The 21,500-nt window shown below is 37.8% G+C and overlaps 1 protein-coding gene across 8 annotated transcripts in view; it reads left to right on the plus strand.

Moving 5' to 3' along the window:
• NIN (ninein) overlaps positions 1 to 13,915 on the plus strand; it is a 103,775-nt gene extending 89,860 nt beyond the window's left edge. For 2 of the 8 annotated variants that reach the window (XM_070419887.1, XM_070419904.1), the window contains 3 exons: positions 2,333 to 2,533; positions 5,945 to 6,058; positions 8,197 to 13,914. In XM_070419887.1, the coding sequence (XP_070275988.1) occupies positions 2,333 to 2,533; positions 5,945 to 6,058; positions 8,197 to 8,406 (525 nt within the window). In that variant the 3' untranslated portion in view covers positions 8,407 to 13,914. The other 6 variants (XM_070419912.1, XM_070419921.1, XM_070419895.1 and 3 more) reach the window with 5 other exon arrangements.
• The last annotated feature ends 7,585 nt before the right edge of the window (positions 13,916 to 21,500 follow it).

The following is a 21,500-nucleotide window of genomic DNA, read 5'->3' on the forward strand; positions in this document are numbered from 1 at the left end:
ATTTTTTTCTCTCTCTCTGATAGCATATAATAAATGTGTTCAAAACCTTGAGCTGTGGGCTGTGTTTAGACGTGGATATGCTTTTCTGATGAAATAATTATATACTGTAATCAATAACATGGTTGAAGCTAAGGCTGGCATGGCCAAGTTGAAAAGTGACAGGGTATACTTAATACTGGAGCCTCTCCCAGCACTGCCAACAGGCCAGTTCTCTCACCTGCTCTCAGAAGCCCCTTACCTCCCAACCCTGTTTTATGTTATTTGCTGTCCTAAGCAATTTTCCCTCACTATTTTTCTCCCTGATCTAATAGTAAATATTTACAAATGGATGAGGGAGTATACTTGGCACTAGAGCCTAAATAAAGAAAAAGCATGAATGTTTTATTGGAACACTGAAAAGAACATCTTATACACTATTGTAACAAAACTTTCTTTAGGAAAATACTAGTAAGACTGCACTATTAACTCTGTATACACCTATACAAATTGGATTCTTTAGTAGTTTTATTGAAATATAATCCACACATTACAATTCACCTACTTAAAGTGTACAATTCAATGTTTTTTTCGGTATATTGTTAATTTTTAGATTTGTGATAAATATATACATAAAATTTGCCATTTTCACCATTTTAAAGTATACAATTCAGTGGTGTTAATTACATTCATGATGTTCTACAAGCATCACCACCTACTTCCAAATCTTTATAATATCTGTACAGTTTATATACAGAAAAAATGTAACTGTTGGTCCTTTGTAAGTCCTTACTGACTAGAGCACACATATCCAGGTATATAATATACCCAATTTGAACTCTTCTTTCTCTTTTTATAACTAATACTTTTCTTCTCTTTATAATTCCTGTGATTTTCTTTTGTTTTTGTTTTGTCTGTGGCTAACCTGTACCTAGAACTCTGTGGTTGGAACTAGCAGAGAAGGGTGCAGTTCTCTGCCTGAGCTAGTGTGTGAAGGTAGAACATTCTCTTTCAATGAATTTCATAGCATGGAGACATCTCATTAAATTCCTTGCACATGTAATCATTTCTGCTGACTATAATAGTTAATAAGTACTTCAGGTAAGAGCCAATATTCATTTTCATTTTGCTTTTAACTGTGGAATATGTCTGTTTACATTTACATAGGATTTTCCTCAGTATCTAAAACTCAGTGTTTGAAGACATGTGATGAAAACCATCCCAATGATATCAAATCATGGGATTTATAATTCTCCATATACTCCTTTATTTCTGAAAATCAAGTGGTGACTTTTCTGAGTCTATGGCCCACCTTAGACATTTAGATTTAAAGAAATGGATAGTGGCTCTGAAGTTTCATGATAACACGTCACTACAGTGGTGTCTTAGAGGCCCTTTTTCCCTTCTCACAAGCCTGGGGGTCCTACTTGAGCTTAGTACTTAGTCATATTTGTTGCATGCCTCCCATTGAGCCCTGTGTGCTGCTGGAATGTGTCGACAGATGTGAACTGGCATGCTTCACTGGCCAAATGCAGTGCATTCTCTGCTCCTTCTTCCTCTCCCCACCTTTGATTGGCATGTGATAACACACATCATTTCCTCATTATCTTGAACAAATACTTCTATCCCATGTACTTCAATTCCCAGATGTTCTGTGATGTCTCCTTATACCCTAGAATTGCTTGTCTCACTGTGCTATTTAAGAGTATAACGTTGACAAGCTAGGTTAGGTTAAAATAATTGTAGATGCGAGATTCTCTGAAAAACATTGCTCACTTGAAAAACACATCGTCATTGAATGTTTGCTTTTAAGAATCTTTATGAATGGTAAGTAAAATAGCAATCCCTAAAGCATAACCACTTTCTCCCCTTTGCCTGCTCCAACCCTGGTGGTGGATGTTGTTTCTTAAAGAGGGATAAGTAAATAGTTCTAGTGTAAGTAAAAAATGAACTAGGATTCAGATATTATGGACACCATGTACCTCATACCCTTACAGTCACTCAAGAGTGAAGAAGAACAATTTTAAGTCTAAAACTTTTAAGAAGACCTGATTTGTTTTTTTAATTTATCTTTATTGTTGAAAATATTACATATGTCCTCCTTTTTTCCCCACTGACCCCCTCCACCTGGTACCCCCCTCCCCCAGGCCTTCACCATATCTTTGTCCATGGGTTATGCATATTATCTCCTAAGCAAAGTGATTCTTCCCATTTACTTCTTACTCAGACTCATGCATTATCCTGATTTGCAAGTTATCCGTGGGTCAGGCTTCATTGCCCTCTGCTGAACACCTCTAAGGGCAGCTCTGTGATGGAAGGCACTGCCGCTGACGAGGGCTTTGCCCTTCTCCTCCAGATGCAGCACCTGAGGTCCACTGTGATGCTTAGCCCATCCCCTCACGCTTTGGATCTGCAGCTTCTCCAGCAGCAAGCCTGTCCGATGGTGCCCAGGGAGCCGTTTCTGCAGCTTCAACACCAGCTGCTGCAGGCAGAAAGGATAAACCAGCGCCTGCAGGAGGAACCTGAAAACAGAACCTCTGAAACCAACACACCACAGGTAGGAGGCTTTTTCCCCTTCATTAGAAGCTCAGATCACCCCATTTAATTTTACCTGTTTATTTGAAGTTATACCAGTTGAAAGTGGAGGTAAAGAATGTAAATCTCCTGTTGGAGATTACACCTTGCCTGTATTACAAATCCACTGAAGTGCAGCGCCTTTTTTGTTCTGTTTTGTTCAGTGCTGCTTTTGAGTGCTCAGCTTCTCAGCTGGGTAATTAAGTGTTCTGAGTCTCTTTTGCACATTCATAATTGATGAAGTATCAGGATCACTTGCACATAGTGAACAATTGACCTAATATTCTTCTCTGGTGCCAAAATATTACAGAATTCAAGTGCAACTCTAGGATACGCATTACTAACAAAGCTTCCTGGGTTTTCTTGGTCAGAGGGGTGCAGCCTGCTGATTCCATGGAATTCACAGCTGGGGACTTCTCACAACTAACAAAGTTGAATGTGCAGTCAGTGACTCTTTAGATGACATAGTTCACTTAACTTAGAGTTTTTCCAACTACATTATATAAAAAATTATTTTTAAGATAGTAAAGATCTTCCGCTTCCCTTTCAATTAGCATTATCCCAGCTCACCACCAGGCACAATCTTATATCACCTAGATTTTCAAATAGTTATTTCTCTTCATTTATAATCACCCCTTTCCAGAAGTCTCTTAACTCTTTGGTCTTGCACATTTAGTTTATTAAGAATTAGAAATAAAATTTAAAATACTCAGTTTATAGAATTCTAAATTAATTCTTTCTGGTTTGGATGCTTTTCTACTTTCAAATACTTTGCTTCTCAGTTAACATTTGATAAGGAGTTTCCCAACTCTTTTTCCGTAATCCCCTCAAAGTGGCTTTGCAAAGTCACATTAACACTATAATTATACATTAGAGCAGTTGTCTGTTCCTCTCCGAATATATATCTATGCTTTGTCATGATGTACTCCTGTCATCTATTCTTGCCAACAAAACCGTAACAAATTTTTTTCTTTTGTGCTTTAAAATCCATGTTTTTATACTACACTCCACTTCAATTAAATATTAAAATTAAACTCTTGAATAAAAATTGTGATGGTGAGGTATTAGATGCTTTAACTCTCCATTACAGAGTTGAATTATAAAACCTTGACCTCAGATTTACTGGACATTTCAAACCAATGATTAGACTAAGACTCTACTCACTGCTTTCTCAAACACAGCATTTCCAAAGCATGCTCTTCCCGACCCACCCACCAAGGTTTAAAAATAAATATCCCATTACTCCAGTTACTTCAGGATTAGGTAGACAAAAAAGGTTACAATTTTTATACTAAAAAAAAATCTCTCCAGTCAGACAGCAGGGTGGACTGCTTATTGCTCTCACTAGAATGCCACTACTGGTTCTCCCGTTTCTGTAACGGAGCTGACACTAATTTTAAGAATATTATTAGAATCTGCATGTTGTCTCTGGTGCATGGAGTGATGTGATTTCTTCTCTCTTTGTGTTGCTTTGCTTGCATATGTGGTGTTAATGTGTGTGCTTTTAAAAACTGTTTGCATTATAAATGTGTGAATTTAGATTCCCCCCAAAAAAACATATTCTGGACATCAGGGTGAAGTGTACCACTTGCCTTCTTTCTCTAGGCCTTGCTACCGGAGCAGCGAGCAGTGCATGCAGATTCCTACAGAAGGATTGGGCACCTGTGAAAACTGGGCTGCTATTGATGGCATTTCTTACCATGGCAGACACTCAAATGCACACACCCACACACCACTCATACCACACAAACACAGAGACATAAGCTGAGGAATGTTTTGGAATCAAGTGCTCTTTTAAATTATTATTATTATTATTATTATTATTACGCCTTTGCAGTATTCTGTTTCTTATTTATTTATGTAGAAATGACAAATTTTGTGAATCAAATTCACAAATTTCAGCTTGTTACAAATCATTTTATTTATACCATTTAAAGAGTGGATTTGAGATTCTTTTGAAAGGATGTGTTCTATATATTTTCTCATTCCGTATGTTGTAACTATTTTTAATAAAAGGTACTACTTTTATATATGGAATTTGAAGAAAAGCAGGGTTTATTTATACTGTTTTGTATAAGATGTACAGTACTTTTCTGACAGGAAAAAGGAAAATTTTGATGAAACAATAAAATGAATTTTAAATATGACTGCCTTTGTTTTTCCTCTTTCCCCATTCTTTTGCCCATGCTCCATGTTCTTTGAATTAATTAACTGTTTTCTGTTTGTTTAGTAATCTTGAAGGCACATAGAAATCAGGCACTTTCTATTTTTAGTTTGAATTTTTAAAAAGCTATTATATCTTAAAATATAGGATTTTTTTTTAAAGCTGGATGCTCTCAAAGTCTGATTTCTTAAAATTCACTTTCTACATTATGCTTTTGCCTACTATGATTTTTATCTTGAAATCAATCACATGGTTTAGTTGTTCCTTTTATTTTTTGAGGAGATGCTCTTAATTAATAACCAAACAAATGTTGGCTTTCAACTCATGTTTGGTCATTCTGCGTGCTTTTTAAAGGATGCCTTTTTGAGAATATTTTTAAAGGCTGGTTATGCCATCAGCCACTAACACCTGCTTAACATTTGAAGAACCTTTTAAAATCTGAAACTCCTTATGTGAACATTTTGGAGGACTGTGGGGAGGGGCAGTCAATTGTACTCTAAATCTCTCTCCAGAGCCCACATATTTCTTGATCTGTCACTGTTGCGTGAGGAGAGGAGAAGCCAGGGCTCTTTTGCTGCCCTATTTTATCTAGGAGTTGTTTGTGGGGAGAAGATTCTTAATTTTAAATGTGTTCAAATGATAAACCCACCCTCCAGTCCAGATGTTTGCTTCACATTGACAAGTCAAACTGGAAACAGATGAGTAGAATAAGTGGGAAGAGGCTGATTATCACTAACCTCCCCAGTAATCAGCCATGTCGAAGGAAAAACAGACATGCATATTGCAAGCCGATTGGAGATGTGGGACAACCCTGAATACACTCAGTTTTTGTTTTGTTGTTAAGAGGCCCACAGTATTGCAAAGACCCAAATCACAGATGGAAGGTTAATATCCATCTTTTAATTTACTTTAGATCCCTATTTTACAAAAAGTGCACACAAGTATTAAATTATGGGTTTTAAGAATTTTGCTTTATCTCAGGGGAAGATGGTAACACAGGTAAGATTCTTTTTTTATCTTTGATTCTTTCTCTGATAGGATTAGTTTTCTAACATGCACAACCCATGCAGTGTTCAGAACTCCCATTTCATAAGAAATCCACCCTTCCTGTTACAGAGGCAAACAGTTGCTCTCCTTTCTCTAGACATCTTATGGGGAAAATAAACTACTAATGTTTTCATTTCAGTGTGGCATGATTTTCAAATGATAATACTTTTTTTCCCCCTTCAGGAAAACCAGGAACAACTGGTAACTGCCATGGAGGAACGAATGATGGAAGTTGAACAGAAATTGAAATTGGTGAAAAGGCTTCTTCAGGAGAAAGTGAATCAGCTCAAAGAACAAGTGAGCCTCCCAGGTCATCTCTACCCGCCCACTTTACATTCCACTTTTAACTCCAGTTTTACATTCCTTTATTGCCATTAACTTAACTGTTGTCTAATAAAGGCAAATTCTACTATGAATGTATATAAGAATTTAGGGTTCACATTCCCCTATATCCCTTCAAAAATATGAATTCTGTATTCCACGTTACTTTTTTCCGAAGCTCTTTTAAGGCCTATGTTTGTCCACAATTTTTAAAATGTGTATTTGCTAACAGTGACTCACAGATTTTATTTTTTTTTACCCAAGACAGGAAGTATTCCTACTTAAATAAACAGAAAATATATATTGTTTAAAAATTGGAGGATAATATGTAGAACTTTAGCTTTCCTGTTTGCAACAGCCAGGACAACCTCAAAAAATACCGTATGCTTATAACCAGACTCAAAAGGCTATGCTTTGAATTAGAATGCAGACCCTGAACTCCAAGGTCACCGAGCAGCCTGAACCTTTTCACCTTCTGGTGGCAGGTATGGCCTCTGTGTTTAGACATTATATGTACATCCACTGAAGAGACATGCAACAAGGACTAGTTCCTAGGAAAGTTTGAGATGAACTGGTAGGGGTTAACCAAAACATGTTGGTTAGGCAGGAGAAAGTTGCCCAACATTGTTTTCTGGATACATACCATTAGGAAGAATAATCCCAAGAGAGGGTCTTAATGCAGAGGGAGACAGGAGCTTTCCTTTGTCCTTTATCTTAATACACAGAATGAAAAGAAAAAGTCCTGTAAAATAAGCATTTATTGATTCAACCCTTTAATTAATTTATTCAACACATAGTTCCTATGTGCCAGGTACTGTTCTAAGCGCTAGGGATACAGAAGTGAACAAAACAATATCTCTGCCTACATGTAGTGTAGTTCACCTACAAAGTACTGAGCATATGGCCAGTAGTAGTTTCAAAAATAAAGAAAACGGTGTCCACTCTATTTTCAGTAGAAGGGAACACAAAAGGAATACTTGACGCAACCCAGGGAGTTTAAGTTTCCTAAAGACCTCAAATCTAGTATTGTGGGTTGAGTAAGATTTTAAGAGGTGAAGAAATGTGGGAAGGGCATTCTAGGCTATGGAAACATCATGGAACTATGACAACATATGGGGTGTGGACATCTGCAAACACTTTGGCATTAATAGTTTGGCACAACACTGTCCAGGGAGAAGCAGGAGAAGAAACTAGAGAGATGAGGAGGAGCTGGCAGTAAAGGGCCTTACATGCTGAGCCATGGAGTTTGAATGTCATTCTTTAGATGATAAAGAACCATCAAAGTGTCTTTTAATGGGAGGGAGGGGAAAAATTGTATTAGAACAGTTCAATAGAGAGTAGGTTACTATGTTACACTCATCGGTCATCTAGCTTCTGGGCCTCATCCTTGCCCTATGAAATGTTAATACATTAATTAGCCACTCTTTAGTCCCTTCAGCCTGTATACTTTTAGATGTCCTGCTTGAAATTGGATGTAAATGAGGAGTTAAAGGTGTAATGAGGGAAGATGGATTAGAAAATATTAACAGAAGCAATAATAAAATTATCCCAAGGCTGCTGACAAGTTTTCCACCCTAACCTAGACTATATGTTCTAACCATAATTATTACAATATATCTTCTGTACAAGGCTCTATGCAACAGAGGAGGAGTTAAGGAAAATCTTATCTCTTTGTTATAACACATGAGCCACATTTAAAAATAATCAGTAGGTTGAAGTTATGAATAGGAAGCTCAAGCATCTACTGTTAAGAACAGAGTTAAACACAGTTCACACCCTAAAACTCAGAAATTTTAAGTTATAAATTATAATATTTTTAGAGAATAAATAATACCCAATTTATTTAGGTGGAAAACACTTTCATTTTTAACCCTCAGATATCAATTTGTTCTTTTTATTAGTGACTTCTACAAACATATTATGCAAAGTAACAGCTTGGAATAAGTGGATTTGCTCCACTTGTACCTCTGATGCCAGTCTGATATTAAAGCTGTATTGTAAAATAAAAGAAAATAATTGATAGAACCTATTTGCCTTCATAAACAACTGTCCGTATGTAAGACTTTAAAAGAATTACAGAAGTGGAGTCAAGATGTCTCTGATTCTGTTTCTAGCTCTGCAAGAATACTAAAGCAGACGCAACGGTGAAGGATTTGTATGTTGAAAATGCCCAGTTGTTGAAAGCTCTGGAAATGACTGAACAGCGACAAAAAACAGCCGAGAAGAAAAATTACCTCCTAGAAGAGAAGATTGCCAGCCTCAGCAATATAGTCAGGAATCTGACACCAGCACCATTAATTTCTACCCCTCCCTTGAGGTCATAGCAAAGCCAAAGGATACATTCATGTTTGTGCACTTTACTGAAATGGATGGAACATTTCAGTAGGTTCTCTCAACCTTTTTTTCTTTTTTTTAATATAAAAAACCTTGAATGGCTTCAACTTAAGCCTAACCTAAAACTGTCAACAACAAAATTGGAGTTTCCATTTATTGTAATGAGTTTTTCAAAATAGACTTTAATGGGAGTTGCAAACAAATATTCACATATTTCACTGTTTGAAGTATTCTCAAGTCTTGAATTTTTAAATATTTTAGGAGCCACTAAGAAGGTAGATATTAACAACAATTCAAGAACCTTAAAACCCCAGTTTTGAATGAGTTTTTTAAAATAATTATTAAATTCCAGATATTTTAAGTTTGAGATCTAATTAATTTTGTTGTTTTGATCTTTATTTTAAGCCAAATGTATGCCTTCTTAACATTTAAGGCATATATTTGGCTTAAAATATGGGAAAGTCATTCTGTTTCTAATAGTTTCATTCTTTGAATTAATTGGTAGACTTTCTGCTTGCTAACAGCAACTGGGCTCAATAACCACTGAAGTTAAAAAAGCCAGAGTCCATAGAGCTCTATCTTCTACCACCTATGACAGTATTATCACTCTTGATGTATTATAGATATAAAACTGATTTACTCAACTGCACTGTTAATTAACTAATGTTAAAACTTTACTTTCTTTTAACTGTCTTTTTTCCCCTTCTTATAAGCTTCATTTGGGAGCTTGTCTCCTAAAAAAAAAAAAAAAAAATGGATAAGGCCACATCCTTAAAGCATTTGAACTATAGGGAAGGCACTGGACAACCACTTTGGAGAACAGCTACTTGAAAGAAAGATAAGCACACCATGTGCGCTTCAATCTCCCCAAAGTCTTAGAATTCATGAAATTACCTATCGGGTTGCCTCAAGAACTCAGGGAATAACACTTTAAACTGTCTTTCTGACATAACATAGGGCCTCTTTAAGAATTTAAAATGTAAATATCACGTGAACATATTTATTTGTCTTATATTAAGAGCCATAGTGGGATTTTTATTTCTATACTTTTAGTGAATATAATCTGGGGGGGAAAGGCCTTGGTTTTAATTTATAGAATAGTTATTATTATTTCTTGTTTGTTTAAATAGCTAAATATTTCCACACTTCTTCCTCCTCTACACCTCAAATCTGATAAGAATTTCTCACTGTGATAAGCACTGGCGTACCATCTGAGGTAAAGAAGTGCCAAATAGGATTTCCCATTCAGCCTCAAGACCAGAACTTTGTAGAACAGTAAACATTGTAGACTGGATAACTTTTTGCCCCCCAAGTAAATCTGTGTTGTAGCCAACATCAGCCAGAAGTTGATGGAAGACTTTATTAGCTGTAGAACACTAACAAAGCTCATCACAATCACCTATTTGTTTTTGTGGAAGAGCAATTAGATAAGAAATATTCACTTGGATGTATCCCAGGAAAACCAACCCATTGATTTACAAGAGGTATAACAGCAAAAGCAGACACTGCTTTATGGGCAGGAACAAAAGGTGAAGCAAACTGCCTAAGAAGTCATACGTTAGAAACTCAATCACAACACAACAATTTGCATCAAGGAACTTTAGAGTTCCTCCAGGCCTAACCATCTATTAGTCCCGCCTGCCAACACAGGAGTCCTCACTATGAGTCCTGACAAGGCCTGGGAGTTCACACTCATGAAGCAAACCTTTGCATTTTTAGACAGCTTTTATCAGAAAATCCTGATTTCCTCCTGGACAAAGAATTTTAATCCTTCCGTATAATTATACCTCAAAGCATCTGATATCTGCCTTCCCTCATCTTTCTTTTCCAGGGCAAACATTACTAGTAAATGCAACTACTTTTACCGCATTGAATTTAACAGAGAATCTTTTTCACTTTTAAAACTGGGGTTAGACCTTGGCTAAGGTCATAAATAAACTAAGTATCTGTGGTATGCTTATGTGATACGCTTCAAGTTACTCAAGGTTATTGCCATCAGAAATGAACACCAAGCATACTTCTCAAATAGCTGACATAGCATGCGATCACATGTTGTATTTTAATTTTTACATTATGAAAAGTGTAGGTTAATTTGTTTATTTCTTACAAATCTGTATTTATATGTATATAAAATGCTTTACAATGAATGTGAATGTGACTTTCTGGAAAGTTTTAGACTACATTTAGGATCCCTTTATCCAAAATCAAAATGCTGCTCCAATGAAAGTATATTTAACCAACATCTAGGTGCTTAATTTCTTACTTTACTGCATTTTTGAAGTTGGAAAAAAAGATCAATATGAGAAATACATAGCTACCTTAATTAATACATTTGTGCAGCAGTTTATTTTTGTAAAGTAGATTAGAATGGGAATTTAACTGGCAATTTATAGTATAGCTTATGGCTTTTTAAAAGAGCTTTTAAGGAGATTAAACTGTTAAAATGTTTAGATTTTGCTTTTAAACTTTATAACAGCACTCTTTAAAATCACAAGTTGTATATTATTTTATAGACATTTATAGCCGCTTGTTTGTTAAAAGCACTTTTTCTTGACTTCCTAAGAACAGTTATTTAAATTAAGTCCTAGATCAGTGGTTCTCAACCTTGGCTGCACATTAGAATCACCTGGGAATCTTTTTAAAATCCTGAGGCCCAGAAATCGGGATTTTAAAAAGATTCCCAGGTGATTCTAATGTGCAGCCAAGGTTGAGAACCACTGTCCTAGATGATAGGATCTTCATTTCAAGAAAAGAAAAGCAGGTTTGCCTTAGTGATAATAACACATTGCACTAAGAAGAGGGTAGGAAAACCTGTGTTCTGTTTCACACTCTTCTGCTTTTTAGAAGCCTGAGCTCTTAAGCTTGAATTTGTGAAGGAAGAAAAGTAGAAGGGGAAGGAAGGGTAGAACCACCACAGTATTTTATTTATTTTTCTAAAATTCTTAATAAACTCAGATTTTAAAAACTATTTTAAATGCCAATCCTCCCCAGAAGCATCAAATGCATTGATTATATATTTCATCTTAAGCATATTTTACATAAATAGATCACCAAGTCATACGCTTTAAAGGTATCGGATGAGCTGTTACAGGTCTAGTATTTCAATAATGTACCAATACCCAGGGCATGTATTATTATGAGGAACTTTTTTTTTAAAGAATGAATAAGCCTTTATGGCAGATTTTAACATGTTGGAATAAATTTATTTTTTGTGATTTCTTTCTTTTTTTTCTGAGTGAAGGAAAAAGAAAGGTGTTGCTACTGTCAGCATTTAAAGGTATTCCCATTAAGGGAAGACTCAGTGCTTTGTAATAAATAGTATTAAGCAAGTCTGATTTTGAACGGGTTACCTGGAATGACCATTGGAATGATATACAAGTAAACCAAAAACCAAGTCAAAGCCTAATAACCAAAACATTCCATATTTAAAACTTATTCATTATATCATGTTTGAACCTATTTGAACATCTCAGCCTCCTAAAATAGTTTCGGTTTTATGGCATGTATAGCTGTTTAATAATAAATCCAAGTTAGCTTTTTGTTTCTCAGTTTTTCTGAGAGACATGTTAAATTTATTCTTATGGGAAGACATCACTGCATGATTTAAGGAACATGGTTTTGTAAAGGAAAACCTGAGTTCATCTAAAGCCATCTCTAGGATTCTTCTCAGATAAAGGTTAATGTGTATATCAACCTTGTATATTTCAGCTTAGCCATTCTATCTTAGAACATTTTTAATGTGAGCTTAAAATGTAAATAAATAATTTTTAAACATGGCTTTCGTTTTTTATATACCCTGAACTTTTACAAACAGTTTCAGTGTACTTATCATTGGTATTTAGAGTGAAAACATGCAAATATTGCACTAAAAATTTTGCAAATGCAGAATCTGAGTCTCTACTCCAGATTTAATAAACAGAGTATGCATTTTATAAAGATCCTCAAATGATTCGTATGTGATTGAGAGCACTACTACTCCATTTCTGTCACAAAATTGGTAAGTGACACTGGTCAGTTTGGGTCTCTGTCCCTCTTTTGGTTCATAATTTACTTCTAAAATCCTGACTTGCCCAGCTAGCATGGCTCAGTGGTTGAGCATCTACTTATTAACCAGGTCATGGTTCGATTCCTGGTTCGATGCCTGAATTTCAGGCTCAGTCCCCAGTTAGGAGCCATCCATGCAAGAAGCAGCTCATCAATGATTCTCATCACTGATGTTTCTATCTCCCTCTCCCTCTCCCTTGCTCTCTCTGAAATCAATAATAAAATTTTTAAGAAAAGAAGATCCTGAACTCATCTGTCACAGACACACCCACTCTATAACTACATATGAAACAATTCCTTCTGAAAAAGACCTGAAAACTAACTGGAAGCTCCTTCACAATAAATGGTAAAAGGGCCACTTCAAGATGAGTAGGAGAACCCTGGTTGGATAGCTCGGTTGGATCCAAAACGCCAGAGTTGTGGGTTCGATTCCCAGTCAGGGCACATAAAAGAATCAATGAATTAATGCATAAATAAAATGGAAAAATAAATCAATGTTTCTTTTTCTCTAAAATCAATAAAAAAAAATTAAAAAAAAAAAAAAAACTAGCCGAAACTGGTTTGGCTCAGTGGATAGAGTGTTGGCCTGCGGACTGAAGGGTCCCAGGTTCGATTCCAGTCAGGGGCATGTACCTGGGTTGCGGGCACATCCCCAGTGGGGAGTGTGCAGGAGGCAGCTGATCGATGTTTCTCTCTCATCGATGTTTCTGACTATCTCTCTCCCTTCCTCTCTGTAAAAAATCAATAAAATATATTTTTAAAAAAAAACCTAAGAGCAGCAAGAGAAAAACATCTTGTTGGTACAAGGGAAACCCTAGAGGACAATGAGCAGCTTTTTCAGAAGAAACTGCAGGATAGGACTGGCACAATATATTATATTCAAAGTGCTACGGAAAAAAAGCTTCCAACCAAGAATACTCTACCAGCAATGTTATCATTCAGAATTGAAGGATACTTTTCCAGACAAGCAAAAGCTAAAGGAATTCATTACCACCAAACTAGCCTTACGCCCAGCTAATGTGACTCAGTGGTTGAGGATCAACACATGAACCAGGAGGTCAGCAGTTCAATTCCCAGACAGGACACATGCCTGGGTTATGAGTTCCATCCCCAGTAGAGGTTGTGCAGAAGGTAGCAGATTGATTTTTCTCATCAATGTTTCTATCCTTCCCTCTCTCTCTAAAATCAAAAACATTTAAAAATAAACTGGCCTTAAAAGAAATGTTAACTTCTTTAAGCTGAGAATAAAGGGCATTAATTAATAACAAGAAAATGTCTGAGTATAAATCTCACTGGTAGAGGTAAATATATAGTAAAGGTGGTGGATTAATCATATATCCTATATAATAAAGAGGTAATATGCAAATTGACCATCATGCCCTTGCACAAGATGGCCGCCCCCATGTGGGCACAAGATGGCTGGCAGGGGAGGGTAGTTGTGGACAATCAGGCCAGCAGGGGAGGGCAGTTAGGGGCAACCAGGAGGGCAGTTAGGGGCAACCAGTCCAGCAGGGAAGGGCAGTTGGGGTGACTAGGCTGGCAGGGGAGGGCAGTTGGGGCAACCGAGCCAGCAAGGGAGGGCAGTTGGGGGTGATCAGCCAGCAGGGGAGTGGATAGGGGGTGATCAGGCTGGCAGGCAGAAGCGGTTATGGCCAATCAGGCAGGCAAGCAGGCGAGCGGTTGGGAGCCAGCAGTCCCAGATTGTGAGAGGGACATCCTCTGAGGGGTCCCAGATTGGAGAGGGTGCAGGCTAGGCTGAGGGACACCCTTCCCCAGTGCACGAACTTAGTGCACTGGGCCTCTAGTCCTATATAATAAAAACCTAATATGCAAATTGTCTCCTTGACCGGACCGCTCGACCAGTCGCTATGACATGCACTGACCACCAGGAGGCAGATGCTCCAACCAATAGATTAGTTTGCTGGGGGTGCTGGTGGGCTGGACTGGAAAGTGAGGTGTGAGGTGAGAGCCGTCAGGAAGCTCCCAGGGTTTGTCCTGAGCCCCATGGGCGGGGCGGGGCGCTGTGGGCAAGGCAGTGCGGGCAGGGCTGTGTGGGCTCTGGGGTGGTGTGAAGCTGTGCAGGGCGAGCCCAGGCAGAGCCTTGGAGGAGAGCTGGGGTGATGGTCACAGGGAGGAAAAGGGAGGGATGTGGAGCCTGTCCCATGTGAGAGGCACCAGGCTCCTCGGCTGCCCCCACCCAGCAGCTTTTCTAGGCTCCTGTGCAGCTGTCACCCTCCACCCCTCACTGCCTCCCGCTTCCTTTCAAGTTTTGGACTGGGTTTCTCTGACAGCCCCGTCCCCCTCTGCCGAGTCCCGGGAGCCCGATGCTGCCCCTTAGCCTCAAGCAAGTACACCTGGCCCGTCCCCCATAATGGTGCTACCCACTCTCCTGGAGTAGTTAGTGAAACAAATAAAAAGAAGCAGCTCTGAAGATTGTAAATTGTGCACTGAGAATGCTCAGGCCTAGGGACCCTTCCTGTGCACAAATTTCATGCACTGGGGCTCTAGTCAATAATAAAACATATCCTCAGGTGAGATAAAAACACACACACACAACAACAACAACAACACAACAACAACCCCAATTCCAAATTCTTAAAGAATCTGATTGACCAGGCAGGGTATTTCTATGATCCAATCAATTATGGCCATCAAAGGTCAGTGTCTTGGTGTAAAAGCTGCAGAGGCCACCACCTGAGAGAATACTCACAGATAAGGAATAAGCAGTTAATGAGGAAGATTTGGGCTAACAGTGTGTTGGCAGTGGATACAAATGGCTTGAAAGTAAGATTCCAAGGACAGATTTTCCTGTTTATTAATACTTTTATAGAATGTCCTGCCCATTCTAAGATAAGCACCATTTTTATTTTTCCACCCCTCAGATAAAGTTTATTTACATTAGGACTCTCAAATACTTGCTTACCCATATCCTATTTTTTATTTTTAGAAGTCCTCTTGAATCAGTGACTCTTTACTGTCTAATAAATATTTATTTTAGATCATGACCCAGCAATTTCATGATTCAACTTTCTTCTTTTGTTCTTAAAAAAGCAACTTCTGTTGTTGTTTTTATGCTCTATCCAAATTCCTTGAAGTGGAAAGCCTTGGTGAATTACCTAAAGGTTTTACCCCTTAGGATATATACTAGTATAAAGTCTGAGGCAACTTAAGCCATTTCTGAGCAGAGTAATTCACAGCTCAATAATGGTAATAAAGTTTGTGCATAGTTCCCCTATCCTGTCACTTTTTTCTTTCTTTTTAAAAACATTTTTAATGAATTTATTGGGGTGACATTGGTTAATAAAAGTATATAGGTTTTAGGTGTACAATTCTATAAAACATCATCTGCTATTGTACTGTATGCTCACCACTCAACGTCAATTCTCCTTCCCCTTCCATCACCATTTATTCTTCCTTTATCCTATTCTACCTCCCCCCACCCTTCTTTCCCTCTGGTAATCACAACAAGAAGCATTAAAGGAAATTTTTTCATAGATAGAAAATGATACCAATTAGCAAAGAAATCTGGATCTAAAAAAAAAAATGAAGGGCACTGGAAATGCTAACTATATGGGCAAATGTAGTTTTGTTTTTAGTTTTGTTTTTTTTTTCTCTAGCTGCTATAACAAATTACCACAAATTTTGTGGCTTTAACAATACAAATTTATCTCACAATTCTGTAAGTCAGAAGTCCAGCACAGGTCTCATTGGGCTACAATCAAGATATAGATAAGTTGCATTCCTCTCTGGAATCTCTAGGAGAGCATCCATTTCTTTATGTTTTCCAGCCTCTAAGATTATGGCCCTCTTCTTCCAATTTTGAAGCAAGCAATGTTGAATTTCTCTGACCCTTTTTTCATAGTCACATCTTACTCTGATTACAGCTGGGAAAAGCTGTCTTCTTTTAAAGCAGTGGTTCTCAACCTTGGCTGAGAAATTCTGTTTCTTTGTTATGGGGTGGGGCCACAACATTAGTAACAAAGAAACAGAATTTCCAGAGGATGAGGCCCAGAAATCAGGATTTTAAAAGGATTCCCAGGTGATTCTAATGTGCAGCCAAGGTTGAGAACCACTGTTTTAAAGACTTGTGTGATTAAACTGGACCCACCTGAACAATCAGGCTACTGTCCCCATCTGAATATCCTTAACCCAAACATGTCTGCAGAGTTCCTTTTGTTATGGAAAGTAACATATTCACAAATTCTGCGGATTAAGACATGGGCATCTTTGAGGGACTATTAGCCTGTCTACCTCAGATGTAAAAGTCTTGAACACTATCAACAAACTTGAATTGACATTATAGAACCTCCCACTCAAAAGCAGCAGAATATACTTTCTTTTCAAATGTGCATAGAACATTTACCAAAATAGACCTTGTTCTGGGCCATGAAAGGAGTCTGAATACACCTAAAAAGGATTCAAATCATATAAAACACATTCTCTTTTAAAGGACTTTCAACACGTATCATGAACTCTTAAAACTCAACAATAAATAAATCAAAATTTGGCAAATAATTTGAACAAGTACCAAATAAGATATAAGAATCATAAATAAGCACATGAAAAGAATTTTCAAGCCCTAACCGGTTTGGCTCAGTGGATAGAGCGTCAGCCTGTGGACTGAAGGGTCCCAGGTTCGATTCTGGTCAAGGGCATGCACCTTGGTTGCAGGCACATCCCCAGTAGGGGGTGTGGAGGAGGCAGCTGATCGATGTTTCCAACTCTCTATCCCTCTCCCTTCCTCTCTGTAAAAAAATCAATAAAATATATTTTTTAAAAAAAGAATTTTCAATATCATTAGTTATTAGGAAAAGGCTCATTAAAACTACAATAAGATAGCACTACATACCTATTAGAATGGCTGAAAGAAATAACCGAACAAGACAAGTGTGGGTGAGAATGGTGAGACTGTAAAAAGGTACAACTACTTTGAAGAACAGTTTGGCACATTCTAAAAAGTTAAAAACATACTTACAACATTACTCAGTCATTGCTTTCCTATGTATTTAACCAAGAGAAATGAAAGCATATGTTCATACAAAGGCATGTACATGAATGTTTATAGCAGCTTTATTAATAACTACAGGCCCAGTGCATGAAATTTGTGCATTGGGGGGGGGGGGTCTCTCAGTCTGGCCTGTACCCTCTCCAATCCAGGACCCCTTGGGAGATGTCTGACTGCTAGTTTAGGCCCTCTTGCAATCTGGGACCACTGGCTCCTAACTGTTCGCCTGCCTGCCTGCCTGATCACCCCTAACCACCTCTGCCTGCTGGCCTGATTGCCCCCTAACTGCTCCCCCCTGCTGGCCTGATCACCCCCTAACTGCCCTCCCCTGCTGGCCCGATCGCCCCCTAAAGGCTCCCCCCGCCAGCCTGATCACCCTCTAACTGCTCTCCCTTGCTGGCTTGATCACCCCTAACCACCTCTGCCTCAGCCCCGCCACTGTGGCTTTGTCCGGAAGCATGTTTGGAAGATGTCTGGTCTAATTAGCATATTACTCTTTTATTAGTATAGATGACCAAAAACCAAAAACCACCCAAATGTCTATCATTAGATGAATGGATAAATAAATTGTGGTATGTCCACACAATGAATTGCTGTTCTAATAAAAAGGAATACGTTACTGTACATACAACAACATGGATGAATCTCAAAATAATTAATGTGAGTAAAAGAAACAAGAAATAAAGAGTAACCACTGTATAATTTCATTTATATAAATTTCAAGCACCTGAAAACTAATCTATAGTGACAGAAAAGAGACAAAACAGGAGGTTGTGGGAAGGAGCAAAAAGGAGGATAGGAAAGAGGACAAGGAATCTTTTGGAGGTGTTGGATAGGTTAATTATCTTGGTCATGATGATGGTTTCTCAGGTTTTATACATACCAAAAACTTAGCACGTTGCATGCTTTAAACATGTGCATTTTGCCCTGGCTGGTTTGGCTCAGTGGATAGTGTGTGGGCCTGGGGACTGAAGGGTCCCAGGTTCAATTCTGGTCAAGGGCATGTACCTTGGTTGCGGGCACATCCCCAGTAGGGGGTGTGCAGGAGGCAGCTGATCGATACTTCTCTCTCATCGATGTTTCTAACTCTTTATCCCTCTCCCTTCCTCTCTGTAAAAAATCAATAAAATATAAAAAAAACCATGTGCATTTTACTGTATGTCAATTATACCTCAATAAAGCCATTACCCTCCCCCCCAAAAAAATGAAAGGGTAACCTGATAGAAACTTTCATTAGAACACAGGTGGAAAAGAACGAGGGAGAATGTGTTAATCATGATCTGTGTTCAGGTATCTGCATATTAATCCGTACAATATGATATTTCTATTTCTTATCATTTTTCCCAATTCTCTAATTTTAGTCACAAAATAACATAGTGACCTGCCCTTTTAGCATGAGATATAAGGAATTTCTGATTTCTTTACACCTACTATTTGATGCTTCTCTTTTCTTGTTTTTATTCCAAAACACATTGATATGATACTCCACCTAACTTAGAGGCCTCAAAGTGGAACTTATGCATTTCTTTTTTTTAAAATCATGTAAAATATTTTTTCTGTGCCTTCTTACTCTACTAAATTTCAACAACATTGCTAATATATACTTTTGTGGCTCTATCAGGCTCAGGATATTTGTGGGAGATGAAAAGAGAGGAAGATGACATGTTCTATACCCTAGAAAAGTTTACAGACTACTTACATAAAAAAGAACATAAAGTAGAGATTAAAGAGAGGTGCATACACTGCTGATGGGAAATTCAGTAATCAAAACCTTGAAACTATTTGCATTAGTTTCCTGCTATAACAAATTATCACAAATCAAAACAACACAAATTCATTACTTACGTTTCCAGAGCTTAAAAGTTCACAGTCTCACTGGGCTAAAGTCCAAGTGTCCACAAGACTGGTTACTTCTGGAGACTTTGAGGGGAGAATTTCCTTGACTTTTACAGCTCCTAGAACAGTGATGGCGAACCTTCTGAGCTCGGCGTGTCAGCATTTTGAAAAACCCTAACTTAACTCTGGTGCCGTGTCACATATAGAAATTTTTTGATATTTGAAACCATAGTAAAACAAAGACTTATATTTTTTATATTTATTTTATATATTTAAATGCCATTTAACAAAGAAAAATCAACCAAAAAAGTGAGTTCACATGTCACCTCTGACATGCATGTCATAGGTTTGCCATCACTGTCCTAGAGGCTACCTGTATTCCTTAACTCATGGCTTCTTTCTCACATCACTCCTACTTCTATCATCACATTGCCTATTTCTACTCTTATAAGGACCCTTGTGATTACATTGGGCCCACCTGGAAAACAAATCATTTCCCCATCTTGAGATTCTTAAGTTAATCACATCTGCAAACTCCCTTTTACCATCTCTCTATATAAAAGCCTAATATGCAAATTGTCCCCACAGGAGTTTGACTAGGAGACCGATAGCTTGCTATGACGTGTGCTGACCACCAGGGGGTGGCGTTGAACAAAGGAAGGCCCCAGCCAGCAGCCAGAAAGAAGGCCCTGGCTGGCATCCAGTAGGCCCCAATCAGCCCTGATCACCGGCCAGGCCTAGGGACCCTACCAGTGCACAAATTTCATGCACTGGGCCTCTAGTCTATATATATAAAAGCCAAGCAACCAGAACAATCAAACGACCAGAATGACCAGTCACTATGACTCGCACTGCAGTTAGCCAATCAGCCGGATGGGGGTGGGGCTGGCTGGCCAACCTCCAGAGTTCCCTACCCCCAGTTGGGCGGACCCCACCTGTGCACAAATTCGTGCACTGGGCCTATACTGTTAACATATCTATAGGTTCTGGGAACTAGGAGATGAACATCTTTGGAGTGCTATTAGCTAGCCTACCACACTCTTTGACCCAAAGATTCTTCTAAGTTTTTAATCTAAAGCAAATATGAGCAGGGATTCAACTATAACGATATTCACCTGAGGACCCAATCATGGACTTGATCCCAGGAGAAGGAATTTCTTTACATCCAAAACAAAAGCTACAGAGATTCTACTTTTTTCTAGCCAATATGGATCATATTACACTCAGTAGTGTCAGTATTTCAAATATTAGTTATTAATATTGCCATTAGAATTCAACAAAGTTTGGGACTTAGATGAGAGTAGTTTTTACATGAGAGAAATGGAAACAGGTAAGTAAAATAGGCTGAAATTCATTTTTTTTTCTCTTACATTTTCAGTTATTGTAATTCCAAATCAGAAATATCATCAAAATTGTCACTGGAAATATAAATACTATAATTTAAAATGGGTCCAAGATTTATCAGGATGATCACTTAGTAAGTTATGTAGTGTCTAATCACTGGGGTGTATACCTGAAACTAATATGATAATGTCAACTGTAATTGAAAAATTTTTTAAATGATTTAAAATTTCAAAATAAATTTGAAAAAATAAAATTGTCTCAACTACAAGATATAATCAATTCAATTATTTAAATAAATCATGTATGAGATAATTAGGCCCTGGCATGCAAGTCTATACGTACTCTAAATTTGGAGGAGACTATTATGGAAATTCTGAACATTAATTTGTTTAGTGGCCTAATAGCAATGTGAGTTTAATAGTGAAGCACATCAGGAAAAAGTACAATATTTGAATGCTACTACTGAGTGTTTTGGAATAGAAGTTCCAAACAGAACTTCTCAGTAGAAGTTCTAGGAATTCATAAGCCTCTCATAAATAATAAGGGGGAAAATCTGTTATTTGTATGCCTTTTATTCATACTATCCTTTCCTTTTCCTTATCTACTGATTTCTTGGACATTCCCTTCATCCTTTTTTAATGGCTCATGGTTGTTGTTTTTTACCGTATTACATGTCTTCTGACATGCTGCCTTCACAATACTTAACTTTCTGAATTGCATCACTTCCACCTATACTCCAACTACTGGCTAATGTGGTTACACCTGGTAATTTATCATTTAAAACTCTTGGAATTCCTTTCTGACCACAACCTCCTGTTCTTGCCCTTCCATATCCTCACTCCACTGAATCTGTTC

The sequence above is a fragment of the Myotis yumanensis genome, unplaced genomic scaffold (assembly GCF_028538775.1).
Source record: "Myotis yumanensis isolate MYYU_CA2020_CCGP unplaced genomic scaffold, mMyoYum1.0.hap1 SCAF_1, whole genome shotgun sequence".
NCBI lineage: Eukaryota > Metazoa > Chordata > Mammalia > Chiroptera > Vespertilionidae > Myotis > Myotis yumanensis.